The sequence below is a fragment of the Polypterus senegalus genome, chromosome 1 (genome assembly GCF_016835505.1).
Source record: "Polypterus senegalus isolate Bchr_013 chromosome 1, ASM1683550v1, whole genome shotgun sequence".
Lineage (NCBI taxonomy): Eukaryota > Metazoa > Chordata > Cladistia > Polypteriformes > Polypteridae > Polypterus > Polypterus senegalus.
In genome coordinates, this window is record NC_053154.1 from 135,961,591 (window position 1) to 135,985,297 (window position 23,707).

Consider the following 23,707-nt stretch of genomic DNA (forward strand, 5'->3'; position numbering starts at 1 on the left):
GGTATACTGTGCATAGTTTGATTTACCTCCAAAATAACTTTTTGTAAGTAGGCCTAAAATGAAAGTGCATAAACTATTAACTACAAACCGGATTCCAAAAAAGTTGGGACACTAAACAAATTGTGAATAAAAACTGAATGCAATGATGTGGAGATGGCAAATGTCAATATTTTATTTGTAATAGAACGTAGATGACAGATCAAACGTTTAATCCGAGTAAATGTATCATTTTAAATGAAAAATATGTTGATTCAAAATTTCACGGTGTCAACAAATCCCAAAAAAGTTGGGACAAGTAGCAATAAGAGGCTGGAAAAAGTAAATTTGAGCATAACAAAGAGCTGGAAGACCAATTAACACTAATTAGGTCAATTGGCAACATGATTGGGTATAAAAAGAGCTTCTCAGAGTGGCAGTGTCTCTCAGAAGCCAAGATGGGTAGAGGATCACCAATTCCCACAATGTTGCGCAGAAAGATAGTGGAGCAATATCAGAAAGGTGTTACCCAGCGAAAAATTGCAAAGACTTTGCATCTATCATCATCAACTGTGCATAACATCATCCAAAGATTCAGAGAATCTGGAACAATCTCTGTGCGTAAGGGTCAAGGCCGTAAAACCATACTGGATGCCCGTGATCTCCGGGCCCTTAAACGACACTGCACCACAAACAGGAATGCTACTGTAAAGGAAATCACAGAATGGGCTCAGGAATACTTCCAGAAACCATTGTCAGTGAACACAATCCACCGTGCCATCCGCCGTTGCCAGCTGAAACTCTACAGTGCAAAGAAGAAGCCATTTCTAAGCAAGATCCACAAGCTCAGGCATTGTCACTGGGCCAGGGATCATTTAAAATGGAGTGTGGCAAAATGGAAGACTGTTCTGTGGTCAGACGAGTCACGATTCAAAGTTCTTTTGGAAATCTGGGACGCCATGTCATCCGGACCAAAGAGGACAAGGACAACCCAAGTTGTTATCAACGCCCAGTTCAGAAGCCTGCATCTCTGATGGTATGGGGTTGCATGAGTGCATGTGGCATGGGCAGCTTGCATGTCTGGAAAGGCACCATCAATGCAGAAAAATATATTCAGGTTCTAGAACAACATATGCTCCCATCCAGACGTCATCTCTTTCAGGGAAGACCCTGCATTTTTCAACAAGATAATGCCAGACCACATTCTGCATCAATCACAACATCATGGCTGCGTAGGAGAAGGATCCGGTACTGAAATGGCCAGTCTGCAGTCCAGATCTTTCACCTATAGAGAACATTTGGCGCATCATAAAGAGGAAGGTGCGACAAAGAAGGCCCAAGACGATTGAACAGTTAGAGGCCTGTATTAGACAAGAATGGGAGAGCATTCCTATTTCTAAACTTGAGAAACTGGTCTCCTCGGTCCCCAGACGTCTGTTGAGTGTTGTAAGAAGAAGGGGAGATGCCACACAGTGGTGAAAATGGCCTTGTCCCAACTTTTTTGGGATTTGTTGACACCATGAAATTCTGAATCAACATATTTTTCCCTTAAAATGATACATTTTCTCAGTTTAAACTTTTGTTCCGTGATTTAGGTTCTATTCTGAATAAAATATTAGAAGTTGGCACCTCCACATCATTGCATTCAGTTTTTATTCACGATTTGTATAGTGTCCCAACTTTTTTGGAATCCGGTTTGTATTTTTCATTTCCTTTCTTTTTCAAATCACCTTTATCATAAAAGGAAATACAAAAATGCTGTTCTACCCATGTTAGCCTCTGCTTAAAATGTTCTGTCATACAAGTGTACATTCTCAAGATTTCTAGATATTGCACTTTGAATCTCTTATAAGTCATTAGCAATAATAAGACCATAGTGTTCTCCACAAAGAAGGTGCTAAGCAGACCTAGCCTGATTCACACATGCCACATTCATTCACTGTAATGGGCATAGTCAATATTAAACAAGTTACGCTGAACAAATAATTGAGAGACCTTATACCAAGTGCCTGTCTCTCAGTATATCTCTCTCTGTCTCTCTCTCTCCTTTACTTCGTGCATACGTATCCTGCACCAGTAGTACTCATATTGCTTATACATGTTGTCTCCCTTGGTAATGCTCTATTCTGGTGTTGAGTGCGTAATTACTATAGTCTCTAGCATTGGATTAATGTAATATTTCATTGATATATTTATGTGTCATACAGTATCTAGAGTTGTGATGGTTGTATTTTTGTTTTTGTGGGCTCGACTTAATACTCGCTTTGGTTAACTCTTATTTGTCTTCTGAGCAAAAGCTTTGTTAGCCCAGAAATAGGTTATGCGTGCTTTGAGAGGGCATAATTTAACCGATTATCTGTTAAAATTGTTTAACTTGTACAGGTGCTGGTCATAAAATTAGAATATCATGACAAAGTTGATTTATTTCAGTAATTCCTTTCAAAAAGTGAAACTTGTATATTAGATTCATTCATTACACACAGACTGATGTATTTCAAATGTTTATTTCTTTTAATTTTGATAATTATAACTGAAAACTAATGAAAGTCCCAAATTCAGCATCTCGGAAAATTTGAATATTGTGAAAAGGTTCAATATTGAAGACACATGGTGCCACACTCTAATCAGCTAATTAACTCAAAACACCTGCAAAAGCCTTTAAATGGTCTCTCAGTCTAGTTCTGTAGGCTACACAATCATGGGGAAGACTGCTGACTTGACAGTTGTCCAAAAGACGACCATTGACACCTTGCACAAGGAGGGCAAGACACAAAAGGTCATTGCTAAAGAGGCTGGCTGTTCACAGAGCTCTGTGTCCAAGCATATTAATAGAGAGGCGAAGGGAAGGACAAGATGTGGTAGAAAAAAGTGTACAACCAATAGGGATAACCGCACTCTGGAGAGGATTGTGAAACAAAACCCATTCAAAACTGTGGGGGAGATTCACAAAGAGTGGACTGCAGCTGGAGTCAGTGCTTCAAGAACCACCACACACAGACGTATGCAATACATGGGTTTCAGCTGTCGCATTCCTTGTGTCAAGCCACTCTTGAACAAGAGACGGCGTCAGAAGCGTCTCACCTGGGCTAAAGACAAAAAGGACTGGACTGCTGCTGAGTGGTCCAAAGTTATGTTCTCTGATGAAAGTAAATTTTGCATTTCCTTTGGAAATCAAGGTCCCAGAGTCTGGAGGAAGAGAGGAGAGGCACAGAATCCACGTTGCTTGAGGTCCAGTGTAAAGTTTCCACAGTCAGTGATGGTTTGGGGTGCCATGTCATCTGCTGGTGTTGGTCCATTGTGTTTTCTGAGGTCCAAGGTCAACACAGCCGTCTACCAGGAAGTTTTAGAGCACTTCATGCTTCCTGCTGCTGACGAACTTTATGGAGATGCAGATTTCATTTTCCAACAGGACCTGGCACCTGCACACAGTGCCAAAGCTACCAGTACCTGGTTTAAGGACCATGGTATCCCTGTTTTGATTGGCCAGCAAACTCGCCTGACCTTAACCCCATAGAAAATCTATGGGGTATTGTGAAGAGGAAGATGCAATACGCCAGACCCAACAATTCAGAAGAGCTGAAGGCCACTATCAGTGCAACATGGGCTCTCATAACACCTGAGCAGTGCCACAGACTGATCGACTCCATGCCACGCCGCATTGCTGCAGTAATCCAGGCCAAAGGAGCCCCAACTAAATTTTGAGTGCTGTACATGCTCATACTTTTCATGTTCATACCTTTCAGTTGGCCAACATTTCTAAAAATCCTTGTTTTGCATTGGTCTTAATTGATATTCTAATTTTCCGAGATACTGAATTTGGGACTTTCATTAGTTGTCAGTTATAATCATCAAACTTAAAAGAAATAAACATTTGAAATACATCTGTCTGTGTGTAATGAATGAATCTAATATAAAAGTTTCACTTTTTGAATGGAATTACTGAAATAAATCAACTTTTTCATGATATTCTAATTTTATGACTAGCACCTGTAGATGGTTAGAAAATAATTACTTTTTAATACCATTTCCTACACTGTCTAAGTGATTTTGCATTCATTTGATTTGTTTGTCTGCCTGTCTGAGTACCTATCTATTTCTCACGTTACATCAGGGTCACATATATAGGACTATGGGATGTTGGAGGAAACTGCACAGTGGCAGTGTTAACAGTTGTGGCAAGTAAAAATAGAGGCAAACTAAGGGATAATTAGGATGTCTACATGAGCGATGAAATGAGCTGCTTCATTTGCCAATACAAAAATAGAATTTATTTAGCTTTTCGATGCTTTGAAACAGAAAACATGTCTCTGTACTGTGTTAACAGAAACACATTGCAGATAACACAGTTATAGCAATTCAGACAAAACTGCATACTGATTATGAATCTATGAATGCTAAATTTATATCAGTCATTTGGTTTTTGATGGTAAACTAATGTTATCGTTAGTATAACCCCTTAATGTGTGACAAATGAAGTGAAAGCACATACATTATATTGTATATGTGAATGATACATGGAGAATGTAATGCGTCTCTCATTTATGATTAATTGAATACAATTAACGCCAGTCCAGTAAATTTTCTAATTCTGGATTTGTACACAGACTAAGCAATAACAAAGTCTGATCACTCTTATTAGATGCTTTGAAAACAGAACAACAACCGCTCTTTTTACAAGAGTTCTTTAATAATGCATTAATTTAAAGCTGACAAGTATTATTTCACACAAGAGGCTGTGAAGTTGTGACAAACATAAAAATAGGACCATTCAGACAGCTATAGCCCGCAGGATTTTGTGACTTTGAAATTTGAATCGGCTTGACTCATTTGTTAAATATTACTGTTTAGCATGTTTCTTTTTTACCAGCTAATGGTGCAAATATAAATTTTACAATAGCAAATGTTAGAAACCTAACAAGAAGGATTCTCTGACAACAGATTTTAAAAGCATCTTGTTACAAAAACAGTTTTAAAGAGTTTGTTTTAATGAAAATAACCTAAACCATTTTGGAATTCACTAATTCAACAGTACTGATGTAATAGTTGGATCATTTTTAGTGTTTTTTAAGCAGTATTGTTCAGTTACATGTGAGAAAATGTCAGAGAATAAAATTTGAATGTGGACATGGTGAGATAAATTAGGTAGGCCTTTATTGATAAGATTCTTTATAAACTTATTGTAAATCCCCAGTAAACCTGTAAATCCCCCTTTGATAACAACATACTGTACATCAGACAGGAAGAATTCAGGCCTTGCATTAAATTATATTTATGAATGGCAATAATAATTTACTTAGCTGAGCAACTACGTGATTGACATACCACTATTTTAAATAAAATATGCTGTTAGTATTTATATCTATATCTATATCTATATCTATATCTATATATATATATATATATATATATATATAATTCACTAAGGCAAGACACCTATGGAAAGCACGCCGGAAGGGGCGTGGATTCACTAAGCCGCCGACAAGTGAGACACCTATGGCACACGCAGGAAGGAGCCACGCCGGGGGTGAATCTCCATATGCAGCGTGTAAAACAGTTTGCGAGGGATATCCCATGGGATCCTTAAAACAATACTTTACAACTGAGGTTAAAACACAGTGAAGTAAGCAATCTTTAAAAACCGAGTTTTCGGTTACGATGCACGACCGCGTGCACCGTAGCAAACTGTTTTACACGCTACATACAGCAATTCGCATCCGCGACAAACATGTGTCTTCTTAGATGCTCCTGCAGGAACACGGAAAGTCTACATGAGTCACAGGTGCATCTGGACTGTGTGTGCAAAGACGACAACGACTCAAGTGACAAGTTGGAGGTGTGTTGTGTGTTGGTTCGTTCCGTGCATTGTTACAATGTTGCTTTTCTTGCTGATTTATTACATTTCCAATTTTTCAAATGTTAAATTTCTCCCTGTGCTTAAAAATCATTAAAAAACCAGCCTGATTATGCGGCGTATGGTACGCCGCGGGTTTGCTAGTATTATATATTTTATTACAGAAAAAAGCACAATGATGTCCATTTGAATAATGGAGTTACTTTTAATTTAAAGCAGGCTAAAGGGATTTCTGTTTTTGCCTTTGTATCAAATAGGTATGGAGTATTAATAAATTTCACTGGTATTGGCATTTAATACAGAATTTTTGTATTTGTAATTAACACCCCATATTGCATTGCATAGCTGATGTTCATTTAATATAAATTATTTTGACATTAATACTTTTTAAAAGTAGTTATTGGAACCAAGAAATGAATTATTTACATTTTATATTGGAAATTTGTTCTGACTAGTACCCTTCCAATGAAGTAAAAGATTAGGTTTAGGTGATGGGTCTATGTTTAGTTTCTTGTAATGTTTCAGTACAGTTTAAGGAAATGTATCAGTAAATAAGTAGATCAACATGCAGCTTGATAAATCTTTGTTTTATTTAAATTTAGATCTGCTTAATAGATTTCAAGCTATTAAATTATTTAATACTTTTGGTAGTTTTAGATGCTGTTAATTTTTATTATAGCTGTATTTTTACATGAGCAAAGTGCTTTGAGCTCGTTAAGGTAAAAGAATGCTATAAAAATTAATTAGGCAAATCAATCCAATAAATTTAATTATCTACTTATAAAATTGGACTAAGCAAGTTGATGTTTACTGTAACGTTATACTGTACATTTCATGTATATATATAATAAAAAAAATATAGTATGGATAGGCAAAAGTATGTTTATAGTTGAATATGTAAACCGTTTATTCTTGTATTATTTTTTTTAATAATTATCGTATTTATTTGTATTATTTACCTTCTTATTTGTCTTGTTTTTCTTCTTCTTATTATTATTAAAGTGTGCTTTATTGTAGCAAGTAGACTACAAGAATGTGTAAATAATGAAGACCGGCAATTTGAGCACTTATGAGATTGTACTTAAGTACATTGTTTTTCTGTTTTTGCTGTGGTATCAAAATAGATATTGAGTATTTTAAAATTTACGAATATTAAAATCATTAGCAAAGTTAACTGACTACTGTCAAGTACGCCTGTTTTTTTATGGTGTATGTTAAGTAAATGAAAATGATCATAAAAGGTGCTTGTCCAGAACTGAGGGGCCAGGCACTTGGCTTGCAGACCATGCTCACATCGGATACTGAAAAGGGTGTATACGGCTTCAGGTTGTTCAATTAGTTCAAAAACATATTTGTGAGCGTTTTGAGAGTGAAATAATGTTACTGATCAGATGAGGTATCTGGTAATCATTTAACTTGTATTGTAACTCATTTGTAACAGGAGATGAAATGGTACTGTGATTAATCTCTTTTAATAGTGTCCTACATGGTCTTGATATATGAACTGAGGCTTCTTATGTATTCTCTGATTGTAATGAGCACTTCTACAGATGTCCATCAGTCCAAGCATCTATCTATCTTCTTATCAGTTTATACAGTTCAGGATTGCAATGGAGGGGGACCTCATATGCATCGACAGTTAAGCATATAGAACGTTGGAATGACAGCACTAACAGAAGCTTAAGCAAGAAAACATTGTGGCAAGACTAAAATGAAATGACTAGAACTGTTCCTTCACCCAGGAACATCTTTCTGAGCATAGTAAACAGCATCTTATTTAATGGAAGAGTGGTCTTTAAAGTTTTTCCTTTATATTTATGTATAAATACAGAAGGTTATGTCTGTCAGTGTTTGTATTTATATAGGGAGAAAGTGAGAGAGAGAGAGAGATATTTACACACATTGAGCAAATTACTAATACTTACTAGGGCCTCTTTTTGCTCTCAAAACAGTTTCAGTAATTTGTGACACAGATTCCACAAGATGCTGGAAACCATCCTTTTTCTAGTCAATGTTGACAAGATTTCATCACCCTCTCTCGGCAGATTTATCAGCTGCATATTCATGCTGCAAAACTCCCTTTCTGTTACATCCCAAAGGTGTTCTTTTGGATTTAGATCTAGTGACTAGGAATGTCACTGAAGAATACTGAACTCTTTGTCATGTTCATAAAACCAGTTTGAGGTGATAATTGCTGTGTGACATGGTGCATTATCATGCTGTAAGTAGCCTTTAGAAGATGGGTAAATTGTGGGCATGAAGGGATGCACATGGTCAACTACGATATTCAAATTTAAGCAATTCAAGTCTAGTGCAAAATCTGAAATGGTAAAAAGGTACATGATAAACTACCAGAAAACGTTCAAGTCTTAATTAACATCCATTACTGCATTAAAGCTGTATGTAACCCACTGCTTGTTCCCATAAAAATGCCTTTTTCTGTATCTCTAAAAAAATTTTTTTTTTTTTCCAGCTTTTGTCACCCTTAACTCTTTTTTAACCTCTGGCAGTTAGCATAAATTTCAATAACGTGGAAAAATGGAGGTGTTCTAAACCTTTTGACAGGTAGTGTGTGCAAGTGTGTTTGTGCATATAGGAAAGGGTATCTATCTATCTATCTATCTATCTATCTATCTATCTATCTATCTATCTATCTATCTATCTATCTATCTATCTATCTGTAGTTGTGTTTGAAAGTTTGTGAACCTTTTAGAATTTTCTATATTTCTGCATAAATGTGACCTAAAACATCATCAGATTTTCACTGAAGTCCTAGAAGTAGATAAAGAGAAACCAGCTAAATAAGTGAGACAAAAACATTATACTTGATCATTTATTTATTGAGGAAAATGAGCGAATATTACATATTTGTGAGTGGCAAAAGTATGCGAACCTCTAGGATTAGCAGTTAGTTTGAAAGTGAAATTAGAGTCAGGTGTTTTCAATCAATGGGATGACAATCAGGTGTGAGTGGGTACCCTTTGTTATGTAAAGAACAGGGATCTATCAAAGTCTGCTCTTCCCAACACATGCTTGTGGAAGTGTATCATGGTACGAACAAAGGAGATTTCTGAAGACCTCAGAAAAAGAGTTGTTGATGCTCATTAGGCTGGAAAAGGTTACAAAACCATCTCTAAAGAGATTGGACTCCATTAATCCACAGTCAGACTGATTGTGTACAAATGGAGGAAATTCAAGACCATTGTTACTCTCCCCAGGAGTGGACGACCAACAAAGATCACTCCAAGAGCAAGGCGTGTAATAGTCAGCGAGGTCACAAAGGACCCCAGGGTAACTTCTAAGCAACTGAAGGCCTCTTTCACATTGGCTAATGTTCATGTTCATAAGTCCGCCATCAGGACAACACTGAACAACAATGATGTGCATGGCAGGGTTGCAAGGAGAAAGCCACTGCTCTCCAAAAAAAAATTGCTGCTCGTCTGCAGTTTGCTAAAGATCACGTGGACAAACCAGAAGGCTATTGGAAGAATGTTTTGTGGACGGATGAGACCAAAATAGAACTTTTTTGTTTAAATGAAAAGCGTTATGTTTGGAAAAAGGAAAACACTGCATTCCAACATAAGAACCTTATCCCATATGTGAAACATGGTGGTGGTAGTATCATGGGTTGGGCCTGTTTTGCTGCATCTGGGCCAGGACGGCATGCCTTCATTGATGGAACAATGAATTCTGAATTATATCAGAGAATTCTAAAGGAAAATGTAAGGACATCTGTCCATGAACTGAATCTCAAGAGAAGGCGGGTCATGCAGCAAGACAACGACCCTAAGCACACAAGTCGTTCTACCAAAGAATGGTTAAAGAAGAATAAAGTTAATGTTTTGGAATGGCCAAGTCAAAGTCCTGACCTTAATCCAATCGAAATGTTGTGGATGGACCTGAAGCGAGCAGTTAATGTGAGGAAACGCACCAACATCCCAGAGTTGAAGCTGTTCTGTATGGAGGAATGGGCTAAAATTCCTCCAAGTCGGTGTTCAGAAATGATCAAGTTACCGGAAACATTTAGTTGCAGTTATTGCAACCAAAAGGGGTCACACCAAATACTGAAAGCAAAGGTTCACATACTTTTAGCACTCACAAATACATGATATTCGATCATTTTCCTTAATAAATAAATGACCAAGTATAATATTTTTGTCTCATTTGTTTAACTGATTTTTCTTTATCTACTTTTAGGACTTGAGTGAAAGTCTGATGATGTTTTAGGTCATATTTATGCAGAAATATAGAAAACTCTAAAGGGTTCACAAACTTTCAAGCACAACTGTATAGTCCGATCCATAAGTATTTGTACATTGATGCAATTTTCATAATGTTGACTCTGTACACCACCACAATGGATTTAAAACAAAACAATCAAGATGTGATTGAAGTATATACTTTCAGCTTTAATTCAAGGGGGTTAACAAAATATTGTATGGGCTCTTTAGAAAACACAGCCATTTTTATACATGGCCCCCTCATTTTCAGTGACTATTTGGACAATTTATCAATATTTGGTTGAAAATCCTTTGCCATCTCCAATTTCTGGGTTTGAAAAACATTTTGGTTGTTTTTACAGTATGTTTTGGCTCATTGTCCATCTGTAATGTGAAGCATTTTCCTATCTGTTTTGCAGCATTTGGCTGAATTGGAGAAAACAGTATATCCCTGTACACTTCAGAATTCATCCTGCTACTTCTACCAGCAGTTATATCATCAATAGATGCTAGTGACTGACCTCAATTTGTAGACATCAATGATCATGCCATAAAAATGCCTCCAACATGTTTCACAGATGATGTGGTATTCATTGGATCATGAGTCGGTCCTTCTGTTCTCCTTGCTCTTCTCTTTCCAACATTCTGGTATATTGATCTTAGGTTCCTTTGTTTTCCTATGCTTGAGGTTTACCAGTGGGTTGCACCTTGTGGTAAACCCTCTGTCTTTTGTTTCATGAATTCTTCTCCTGATTTAGGCTTTAGCAGTGATAGGTGGGTAATTCCATGTCAAATCATAACACTTCTGGACCGGATCATAACAGATTTTAATGAATCTTGGCATGCTAATTTGGTTATAGGAATAACTCATGGAATTGAAATTGAATGTGTCTTGGATCATATTAAGGGAGATTTAAGCTAACAAAGTTTGAACTTAGGGGTTGGGTGGGGATTATAACTTTCACTGGCTACATCTCCCTAAATATAAGTTGCATAAAAATGGCTCTCATATCATTTTAAAGCTTTTCCAGCTCTAAATTTTGCATAGATGCTATGCTATCACCAAAATAAAAAATTAAAAAAAGTGATTATAATATTAAAAATTGAATAGTGAAAAAAAAAACTATATTTTAAAATTGGTCATTTTTTTATTTTTATTTATTTTTTTTTTTTACTAAGCTAGCTTATAAGTATCATGAACATCTTCAAACAATTTGTTTTTTGAGTCATTGCTGAGATATTACTTATAAGTGGCATCACTTGGTTTCATATCACTAATGAGCCTTTTTCATAGCAGCCATATTGACATGAAATAGTGTTGCAAGCACAGGTGTAAGTAATGACATTGATTAAGCTTCCAGTTATGCTATACTGAAATTGAACAGAAGCTTCATTAATGTCTGTGCTTGCCATACTATTTCATGTCTCAATGGTTGCTGTGTAAAGGGCCTATTCCAGTGTGGGTAATCAGTGCCAATGCTCTGCCCTGCATTAATCAGAGTGGGGTGAGGTGTACAAATCGGTCACGTGTAATGAATCAATAGCAGATGCTGTCCATTACCTGCTGGAGATAAAAGCATTGTTTTGGATGCAGCAACATACATTTTCATTATGTCTTCGGCAGATAAGTTGTTTAGATTCAGTCAGAAATCTTGTTGTGACCCCTTCAAATGTCATCCCAAGAAGATAAACCATGCTTTAAGAGATGTGTCTCAATTTAAGGTCAGGTCAGCACATCTGCAGAAATTGCTGTGTGAGACGATCAAAACTCACACCTAAGAACAAACCAATCTGTCAGTCTGCCTCTTCCAGTAGTGACTTAGCAGACTCTCCTGATCCTGAACCTATGGCTGGTTCCTCAAGATCTGGAGATGAAGGTACATAGCTAGGATGTGTTGAAGAAACTATGCCCAGCACAAGAGAGTTGAGGCTGTGCTTTTTACATCTCCATGGATAATTTCCATCCTACTTATTCCCATACCGTTCTGATACATTTATCATGGATCATCATGATGTGCTTTTAGTAGCTGAACCTGTGACGACAACAGGACAGACATACACAATTTCAAGCAAAGACACAATTGCTAAATAAGTCCTTGATAGAATATATAGGTGCTGGTCATAAAATTAGAATATCATGACAAAGTTGATTTATTTCAGTAATTCCATTCAAAAAGTGAAACTTGTATATTAGATTCATTCATTACACACAGACTGATGTATTTCAAATGTTTATTTCTTTTAAGGTTGATGATTATAACTGACAACTAATGAAAGTCCCAAATTCAGTATCTCGGAAAATTAGAATATCAATTAAGACCAATGCAAAAAAAGGATTTTTAGAAATGTTGGCCAACTGAAAGGTATGAACATAAAAAGTATGAGCATGTACAGCACTCAATATTTAGTTGGGGCTCCTTTGGCCTGGATTACTGCAGCAATGTGGCGTGGCATGGAGTCGATCAGTCTGTGGCACTGCTCAGGTGTTATGAGAGCCCATGTTGCTCTGATAGTGGCCTTCAGCTCTTCTGAATTGTTGGGTCTGGCATATTGCATCTTCCTCTTCACAATACCCCATAGATTTTCTATGGGGTTAAGGTCAGGCGAGTTTGCTGGCCAATCAAGAACAGGGATACCATGGCCCTTAAACCAAGTACTGGTAGCTTTGGCACTGTGTGCAGGTGCCAGGTCCTGTTGGAAAATGAAATCTGCATCTCCATAAAGTTCGTCAGCAGCAGGAAGCATGAAGTGCTCTAAAACTTCCTGGTAGACGGCTGCGTTGACCTTGGACCTCAGAAAACACAATGGACCAACACCAGCAGATGACATGGCACCCCAAACCATCACTGACTGTGGAAACTTTACACTGGACCTCAAGCAATGGATTATGTGCCTCTCCTCTCTTCCTCCAGACTCTGGGACCTTGATTTCCAAAGGAAATGCAAAATTTACTTTCATCAGAGAACATAACTTTGGACCACTCAGCAGCAGTCCAGTCCTTTTTGTCTTTAGCCCAGGTGAGATGCTTCTGACGCTGTCTCTTGTTCAAGAGTGGCTTGACACAAGGAATGCGACAGCTGAAACCCATGTCTTGCATACGTCTGTGCGTGGTGGTTCTTGAAGCACTGACTCCAGCTGCAGTCCACTCTTTGTGAATCTCCCCCACAGTTTTGAATGGGTTTTGTTTCACAATCCTCTCCAGGGTGCGGTTATCCCTATTGCTTGTACACTTTTTTCTACCACATCTTGTCCTTCCCTTTGCCTCTCTATTAATGTGCTTGGACACAGAGCTCTGTGAACAGCCAGCCTCTTTAGCAATGACCTTTTGTGTCTTGCCCTCCTTGTGCAAGGTGTCAATGGTCGTCTTTTGGACAACTGTCAAGTCAGCAGTCTTTCCCATGATTGTGTAGCCTACAGAACTAGACTGAGAGACCATTTAAAGGCTTTTGCAGGTGTTTTGAGTTAATTAGCTGATTAGTGTGGCACCAGGTGTCTTCAATATTGAACCTTTTCACAATATTCTAATTTTCTGAGATACTGAATTTGGGACTTTCATTAGTTGTCAGTTATAATCATGAAAATTAAAAGAAATAAACATTTGAAATACATCAGTCTGTGTGTAATGAATAAATCTAATATGTTTCACTTTTTGAATGGAATTACTGAAATAAATCAACTTTGTCATGATATTCTAATTTTATGACCAGCACCTGTAAAATTGAGAGTGTAGCCATTGTTTATGTTCTTACCTTATCGTTCAAACATTACAGCTTGTATGTAACTTATTCAAGATTCAGTTTAGTTTTTGTGTTAGTTTTTCATGTTTATGAGAAGAGCCTTGATCTGTATTTTCTAGCAACATACAGTGAAGGAGTGCATGATCTCAAGTCTCAGGTCTCTCAAGAAGTCAAAAGTGTGAACTGAAGGGAAAAACTAAACTATTCTGATTTTACCATTAATTCTGTTTTGTTTTAGTTACTTTGGCATTATTGTCTTTTTAATTAATTTTTTAACTGTAATTGTTATCTTTATTTTTATTTAAATATATTTTCACTTTTAGTTCTGGCTTTTAGTCTTAGTTTTCATGAACCCTAATAACCCTGTACTGTTTTCTGATCACTAACTGCTATTCAGCAGCATTATAAGGAATTGGGGTTTTGATGCCCATTTCAGGTAAGTAACAATATCTCAGCAACGACTCAGAAGCCAAATTTTCTGGAGATGTTCATGAAATTATAAGATAGCTTTAGTAAAAATTGACCAATTTTAAAATATATGTTTTGGGTTTTTTTTTTTTTTGCTATTCAATTTTTTATTTTGGGGATAGCATAGTATTTATGCAAAATATAGAGTGGAAAAGAGCTTTAAAACAATATGGGAGCCACGTCTGTTCAGCTTATATTTAGGGATATATAGCCAGTCAAAGTCATAATCCCCACCCAACCCTTTATGTTCAAACTTAACTTAAAATTCCCTTAATATTGATCTAAGACACATGCAAATTTCAGTTCCATAACCAAATCAGCATTCCAGGTTTTGTTAAAATCTGTGATGATGAGGTCCAAAAGTGTGATTTGACATGGAATTACCCAGGTCCACCTCCTAAAGAGTGTTGTTGGTTTGGCTAAATATTGTGAAGGGATTCTTCTTCACCAAGGACAGAATTTTGCAATCATCCAGCACAGTTGTCTTCTTTTGTTGCTGAATTCACCAGTGTGTTCCTTCTTTTTAAGAATATACCAAATGGTTGATCCGACAACTCCTGGTGTTTCTGCTCTCTCAATAAGGGGTTTGTTTTGTTTTTCTCAGCCTAATGATGGGCTGTTTTTACTTGCATGGACAGCTCTTTGGACCTCATATTGAGCAAATCATTGAGCATATCATGCAAATTCCATGCTTGGAATCAACTGCAGACCTGTTATCTGCTTAATAGTTAATAAAATAATGAGGGAACTTCTCCCACCTGGCTATGGAACAGCTTGTCACTCAAATGTCCAAGTACTTTTGAGCCTCTGGAAATGGGTGGGCTATGCAGAAAATTGTCTATCATTCCTAAATGGCTCATACAATATTTTTTGTAAGCCCTATAAATTAAAGCTGAAAGTCTACAATTCAATCACATAATGATCTGTTTATTTCATGTCCATTGTGGTGGCAAACAGAGACACAATTATGATAATAATTGTCCATCCATCCATCTATCTACTGAGTAACATTGATTATCTTTTTACAGTGGCACCTTTCAAGGGGTTTAATATATTAGGCAGCAAGTAAATAGTTTTTGAAGGTGATGCATTAGAAGCAGGAAAAGATCTTTGTTACTTTTCACTAGGGCCAAATTCTGATGGCTAGATAACTTGGTCAGAGCATCTCCAAAGTGGCAGGTCTTGTAAGATGTTCTGGTATGCAGTGGTTGTACCTACCAAAACATGGTATAAGCAAGGACAGCCATTGAAATATCAACAGGGTTATTAGTGCTTAAATGTCATTCATGCATATGGAGAGCGAAGGCTAGACTATCTGGTTCAGTCCCACAAAAGAGCTACTCTAGCACAAATTGGTGAAAATCCTAATGCTGGCCACGAGGGAAAGATGTCAGAACACAGAATGCATTGAAGTTTCTTGCATATGGGTTGCAAACTGGTCAGTGTGCCCATGCTGACCTCTATCCACTGTTGAAATCACCTATGGTGGGCATGTGTGATTGTCAGAATTGGATCATGGAACAATGAAAGAAGGGTGCCAAGTTTTCTTTTAGGGCATGTGGACGGCCCGGTGTGTGTGTGTTATTTACCTAGGGAAGAGATGGCAGCAGAATGCAGTATGGGAAGAAAAAAAGCTGTAGGAGGCATCTCCATGATTTAGACTTTAGTGGAAGGTTTTACCTATAAATTGAAAGTCTCAGTCAGTGACTTATTTAACATTTGCCTTAACTGTGATGAGCAGCTCCTTTATTATCTCCAGAACAACAGTAATAGTTAAGCTAATTTTCTAGGCTGCCAGCATACAAGCCAGTCAATACTTCTGCATACTCAGATCTTCCCTCTTTGGTATGGGCAAAAGTATGTTATTTTGTCACCTCTGTTATTATTATGTTGCATATTTCATAAAAATGACCCACATTGCTGATTGTGCATACAACTCACTCTCAAGCATGTCAGTATTGCTTATTTTTAAAATGCATTAAACTTTTTTAGTAATGGAAAGAGACAATTTGATACACTTTTCTTTAAACAGGCAGGTTTTGTTAGAAGTTTTATTTGTATGATTTTTTCCTTCAAAGTAATGTATTTTATATTTTTCTAGGCTTTTCCCATTCAGCATTTACTTTTGGAATTGAAAGCCACATTAGTCAGTCAAACATAAATGGTGCTCTAGTGCCCCCTGCTGCTCTCATTTCAATTATACAAAAAGGCTTACAGTATGTGGAGGCAGAAGTCAGCATCAATGAGGTAAGTACTCTTGGCTATATGTACTTTTCTTCAATACCTTTCTATTTGTGGCCTGGTATATTTTTATATTACATATGATTTGATTTACCATTATTGTATATCTTTTTTACTCTGAAGCTGTTGCATATTTGCCTTACTAGACTGATTCTTCTTAATGTGCATCTCTGTTCCTGACAATTTGAAATATTCATATGTTACTTTTCATGTACACTTTACTTGAGTTTATTTTTTACAGATTTAGAATAAGGTGATAAGTGTGAAGAAAAAGATCTAATAGAAGTGAAGTGTATGCATATAAATGAGATAGTTTGGTTAAATTCTCAAACCTAAATTGGTATGTTGTTAGTAAGAATGCCCTACTTGAAATTCTACTCCTTATAATACTGGTTTCTACATTGTTCACTGTGGCCCCATTATAGGCACCGTCTTGCTACAACCCTGAATTTTATATTAAGTCAGACAAGGTCAATTTTATAATCAGCTTGGCATTTCTCTTAATTATTTTTTTTTTGTTTTTTTTATTTAGGATGGTACTCTTTTCGATGGTAGGCCAATAGAGTCCCTTTCTTTAATAGATGCTGTAATGCCTGATGTGGTACAGACTCGGCAGCAGGCTTATAGGGACAAACTGGCTCAACAACAAGCAGCAGCTGCAGCAGCAGCAGTTACTACCACACCCAATCAGCAAGGTCCTGCAAAAAATGGTGAAAATACTGCCAATGGCGAGGAAAATGGAGCCCATTCTTTACCTAGTAAGTATTACATTAATATAATGCAAGTCTGTTTACAAACATCAGTAAGGTTGTTAACCTAATTTTCAAGACATTTTCTAAAATATATTTTACACAATTCTGAAATGGTCTTGTATCCTTTCAGATAATCATACAGATATGATGGAGGTGGATGGAGATGTAGAAATTCCTCAGAATAAAGCTATGGTATTACGAGGTCACGAGTCGGAGGTTTTTATTTGTGCTTGGAATCCAGTTAGTGACCTGCTTGCATCAGGGTGAGTCTTCCAACACTGCATTTGTACTGTATATTTAGGCATATTGCTTTAAATGTAAAAACTAAAGGTGTGAAAAAATTTGCCCCTTCCTGATTTCTTATTCTTTTGCATGTTTGTCACACAATGTTTCTGATCATCAAACACATTTAACCATTAGTCAAATATAACACAAGTAAACACAAAATGCAGTTTTTAAATAATGTTTTTTATTATTTAGGGAGAAAAAAAAAATCCAAACCTACATGGCCCTGTGTGAAAAAGTAATTGCCCCCGGAACCTAATAACTGGTAGGGCCACCCTTAGCAGCAATAACTGCAATCAAGCGTTTGCGATAACTTGCAATGAGTCCTTTACAGCGCTCTGGAGGAATTTTGGCCCACTCATCTTTGCAGAATTGTTGTAATTCAGCTTTATTTGAGGGTTTTCTAGCATGAACCGCCTTTTTAAGGTCATGCCATAGCATCTCAATTGGATTCAGGTCAGGACTTTGACTAGGCCACTCCAGGCCGTTTTTGCCCAGTCTCTTTCTTATGGTGGAGTCGTGAACACTGACCTTAATTGAGGTAAGTGAGGCCTGCAGTTCTTTAGACTTTGTCCTGGGGTCTTTTGTGACCTCTTGGATGAGTCGTCTCTGCGCTCTTGGGGTAATTTTAGTCGGCCGACCACTCCTGGGAAGGTTCACCACTGTTCCATGTTTTTGCCATTTGTGGATAATGGCTCTCACTGTGGTTCGCTGGAGTCCCAAAGCTTTAGAAATGGCTTTATAACCTTTACCAGACTGATAGATCTCAATTGCTTCTGTTCTCATTTGTTCCTGAATTTCTTTGGATCTTGGCATGATGTCTAGCTTTTGAGGTGCTTTTGGTCTACTTCTCTGTGTCAGGCAGCTCCTGTTTAAGTGATTTCTTGATTGAAACAGGTGTGGCAGTAATCAGGCCTGGGGGTGGCTACGGAAATTGAACTCAGGTGTGATACACCACAGTTAGGTTATTTTTTAAACAAGGGGGCAATTACTTTTTCACACAGGGCCATGTAGGTTTGGATTTTTCTCCCTAAATAATAAAAACCATCATTTAAAAACTGCATTTTGTGTTTACTTGTGTTATATTTGACTAATGGTTAAATGTGTTTGATGATCAGAAACATTTTGTGTGACAAACATGCAAAAGAATAAGAAATCAGGAAGGGGGCAAATAGTTTTTCACACCACTGTATAATTGTTTGGTGAGTTTATTCAACAAATCCCTTAATATTAAAGCAGTAATCTTTAAGCATATTTTTTCACGTACAGTAAATGTCACTATTATGACATTTTTTCGCAAGAGTTCATCTTAGCTTTTTAGTTATTTAGTTAACCTTACTTAGGTTAGGTGTAAGTTGTTGTAATGTTGTCAAAGTACAGCATGTCTCTTTTTATGTTGTTTGTATGCAATGTGGAAAGCACCTGTTGGTATCTTGATGTGTCTCTGCATGAAAGAACTTTTCACCAGATGGACTGATTTAATAGGAATCTGGCACTTTATCTTCAAAGAAATGTGTGAAAGTTCAATTTTCATTGTAAGTTGTTAAATAGAGCATGCTGTGTACATTTTGGAGGGAAAAAACTTTAGACTTTGACTCTTGACATGAACCATGAAAATATGACCTACAATTAACAATAGATCCTTTGCAGAAAACAACTAACAACCAGGGAGGCGTCCAGGAGGCATCCTGATCGAATGACCGAGCCACCTCATCTGACTCCTCTTGATGCAGTGGAGCAGTGGCTCTACTCTGAGCTTTTCACCGTATCTTTAATGGAAAGCCCAGACACCCTGCAGAGGAAACTCATTTCAGCCGCTTGCATTCATGATCTCGTTCTTTCGGGCACTACTCGCAGCTCATGACCATGGTAAACTGAGAGCTTTGTCTTATAGCTCAGCTCTTTTTTCACCACGACAGACCGATGCATCACTGCGGATGCCGCACCGAGCCGCGTGTTGATCTCCCACTCCATTCTTCCCTCACTCATGAACAAGACCCCAAGATACTTGAACTCCTCAACTTCGGGCAGGATCTCACTCCCAACCCTGAGACGGCACTCCACCCTTTTCCGGCTGAGCACCATGGTCTCGGATTTGGAGGTGCTGATTCCCATCCCAGCCACATCACACTAGGCTGTGAACTGATCCAGAGAGAGCTGAAGATCACAGCCTGATGAAGCCAAAAGGACAACATCATCTGCAAAAAGCAGTGACCCAATCCTGAGCCCACCAAACCGGACCCCCTCAACGCCCTGGCTGCGCCTAGAAATTCTGTCCATAAAAGTTACGAACAGAATTTGTGACAAAGGGCAGCCCTGGCAGAGTCTAACTCTCACCGGAAATGGGTTCAACTTACTGCCGGCAATGTGGACCAAGCTCTAACACCAGTTGTACAGGGACCGAACAGCCCTTATCATGGGGTCCAGTACCCCATACTCTCGGAGCACCCCCACAGGTTTCCCAGAGAGACACGGTTGAACGCCTTTTCCAAGTCCACAAAACACATGTAGACTGGTTTGGCAAACTCCCATGCACCCTCCAGGACCCTGCCAAGGGTGTAGAACTGGTTCACTGTTCCGTGACCAGGACGAAAACCACACTGTTCCTCCTGAATCTGAGGTTCGACTATCTGATGGACCCTCCTCTCCAGGATCCCCGAATAGACTTTTCCAGGGAGGTTGAGGAGTGTGATCCCTCTGTAGTTGGAACACACCCTCCGGTCCCCTTTCTTAAAGAGGGGGACCAGACCCTGGTCTGCCAACCCAGAGGCACTGTCCCTGATGTCCATGCAATGTTGCAGAGGCGTGTCAACCAGACAAGTCCTACAACATCCAGAGCCTTGAGGAACTCTGGGCATATCTCATCCACCCCCGGGCCCCTACCACCAAGGAGTTTTTTAAACACCTCGATGACATCAGTCCCAGAGATGAGAGCGCCGACCTCTGAGTCCCCAGGCTCTGCTTACTTATTGGAAGGCATGTTAGTGGGATTGAGAAGGTCTTCGAAGTACAGAATCACAACATACCGAGTCGAGGTCAGCAGCACACCATTCCCACCATATACAGTGTTGAGACTGCACTGCACGCCGGATGATGGACCAGAATCTCCTATAAGTCATCCGGCAGTCATTCTCCATAGCCTCCTTAAACTCCTCCCACGCCCGAGTTTGTACCTTAGCAAACCACTAAAGCCGCATTGTGCTTGGCCTGCCGGTACCTATTAGCTGCCTCCAGAGTCCCACAGGACTCTTGTCATTTTTAAATATAAATCATTGCTAACAAAAATCTTTAATAGACAAAAGGTTATATCTGTCTATTGATAATAAAATAAATTAAAAAAACCTGCATATTTCAAAGTAGTTAACTAAGTTAAGTTAACTAAGTCTCTCATTGCATCTTAATTTTACACCCTGCATACATCTTAGTTCAAGTTTATTTTTATGGCTGATGATTGATAATATTTTTATTTTAATATATGTAAGTTCTTACTGTCTTCTACTGTCAATTTTAGCAATTAAACAATAAGATTATGTTTACATTCAACCCATAAAAATGTTATGTATTTTCTCCTTTTGGTAGTTCTCTTCCCTTTCCTAATGCAGTCATTACAGAAAAGGCACTATTCACAACTTATGCCACTTTATTATCAATAAGCAACACACAAACATATTGTACTCTCTGAATTAACTCACCTTTCAGAGATTTATGGTATTAAGCAAATTCAGTGCCATTTTCCTAAGGGAATATATAGCATTTTATAATTAAGCACAGGAAGGCGTCACTAGTTATTTCATGTTTTATGTATTTAGTTGATATTTAAATATCGAGAAGTGGAATTAAAAATGTGCAGTATGTGTTCTGCTTTTCTTTTAAGGATACTGTTTTTTTTTTCTCTTGCACCCTCACTTGCTCTGTTACAAAGGCAGCAGAAAAATAGGCACAGAGTTGGTGACTGTCAGATGTCACAGTGTTATTTGTAATATGAAATTTAGCTGTTCAGTTTTGAGTCACTGTATTAATATGTATTTTGACAAGGAAACAATATTGAAATTTTGTTTTCTCTGTAAAGCAAATTATGGTAAGAGGGGGCTATGGGGGGTTCAGATGCCAAATGGTTTTCAGCTTCAAATTGGCTAAATGCTCAATTGTTTCTTATTCACATCTTTAACATATACATCTAATGTGTTGAGTAAATTAAATAACTGTTTTCCCCAGAGATTACAGACAACTGTACTTTTCCCAGCTTCTCACCACCCATCCATCATAATTTATGTGTATCCCTGTGAGGTATCGTTTAAGCACCTGTATTGTTTCTGAATGTGGTCTCCTAGGAAATGTTAATCTTTTTATTTTAGAATATACACCTTCTTACTTCTGTTGAAACAAATTCAGCAATTAATCACCATGTAAAGTTCCACTACTCCTATTACTGCAAAATTTTAATGGGGCTCATTTCTACTTGTTAAAGAACCCCATCACTACTAAGATGTAGAGTAAAAGTGAAGACAGTACTGTAGGTGCTCGTAAATGTTTAACCAAAATATCATGAAAAATGAAGCTGCAGGCAGATAAGCCAAATGTGAAAAATTAAAATGAAACTAGTTCTAGATTAACCTAATGCAATACTTATTTTTTTAAGTAAAAATACCTGTGTTCCTTCAAAAAGAAAAAAAAAAACATATGCATTACAGCGTTAATAAGGAAGCTTATTAAAACAGTACAGTAGTGGCCAGAAGTTTTGAGAATGACACAAGTATTGGTTTTCACAAAGTTTGCTGCTTCGGTGTTTTAAGATCTTTTTTTCAATTGTTTCTATGGTATACGGAAGTATAATTACAAACATTTCATAAGTTTCAAAGGCTTTTATTGACAATTACATTAAGTTTATGCAAAAATTCAATATTTGCAGTGTTGGCCCTTCTTTTTGAAGACCTCTGCAATTCGCTCTGGCATGCTGTCAATCAACTCCTGGGACAGATCCTGACTGATGGCAGTCCATTTTTGCATAATCAGTGCTCGGAGTTTGTCAGAATTTGTGGGTTTTTGTTTGTCCACCCACCTCTTGATAACTGACCATTTGTGGGTTTTTGTTTGTCCACCCACCTCTTGATAACTGACCACAAATTCTCAATGGGATTAAAGTCTGGGGAGTTTCCTGACCATGGACCCAAAATTTCGATGTTTTATCACCAGGCCACTTAGTTATCACTTTTGCCTTATGGCACGGTTCTCCATCATGCTGGAAAGGCATTGTTCATCACCAAACTGTTCTTGGATGGCTGGGTGAAGTTGCTATCGGAGGATATTTTTGTACCTTGAGAGTCATCTTTCATAAACATGAAGTCACGTATCATTGTTAGGCTGATGATACACAGCTGTACCTCAGAGTTAGTCCTGACATCACTTCATGTGCAAAAAACTGTTGAAATGCTTTGAGGATATTAAATATTGGATAGTACAAAATTTCTAACAATTCAACAAAAATAAAACAGAGGTCATTATTTTTGGGCCTACCACATCTGAAGTTAAAATTGGCACTCAGTTAGGCTGTTTGGTAGCAATGATTCATTATGATGTCAGAAACCAAGGTATCATTTTCAAGATGTTACTAAGTTTTGAAAAACAAATCTCCACGGTAGTATAGTTCAGTTTTTACCTTTTTACTTTTTTCTAAACTAAAATCATATCTTTTGCAGAAGGACTTAGAAACAATCATTCATGCCTTTATTACATCTTGGTTAGATTATTGTAATTCCTTAGATGTGGGGCAGCCCACATCTGCTCTGTCTTGCCTTCAGCTAGTTCAAAACACTGCAGCTAGATTCTTAATTGGGTCTAGAAAAAAAAATATCACATCTCCCCTATTTTAGCCTCTCTCCACTGGCTACCGGTGAGGTGTCGCATTGTTTTAAAATCTTTTTCGTTTTTAAAGCCTTGCATTTTCTCGTTCCAAAATACATCTGTGACCTCCTTCACCCCTGTGTGGCAGTGAGAGCATTGAGGTCAGCTGGACAACTACTCCTTGTAGCCCAAGATCTTGGCTGAAGTCTAGGGGTGACTGAGCTTTCTCAGTTATTGCTCCTAGGTTTTGGAATAACCTGCCTTTCCACATCAGGTTTTCGTCCTCTACCGAGGTTTTTAAAAGTCGGCTTTTAAATCTGCCTTTCTCTATGTATA

The 23,707-nt window shown here is 37.8% G+C and overlaps 1 protein-coding gene across 4 annotated transcripts in view; it reads left to right on the plus strand.

The window, feature by feature from the left end:
• Window positions 1-23,707, plus strand: part of tbl1xr1a (tbl1x receptor 1a) — a 181,134-nt gene that overhangs the window by 134,488 nt on the left and 22,939 nt on the right. For all 4 annotated transcript variants that reach the window (XM_039758828.1, XM_039758810.1, XM_039758839.1 and 1 more), the window contains 3 exons: window positions 16,354-16,499; window positions 17,026-17,251; window positions 17,376-17,508. In XM_039758828.1, the coding sequence (XP_039614762.1) occupies window positions 16,354-16,499; window positions 17,026-17,251; window positions 17,376-17,508 (505 nt within the window). The remainder of the gene's footprint in view (window positions 1-16,353; window positions 16,500-17,025; window positions 17,252-17,375; window positions 17,509-23,707) is intronic.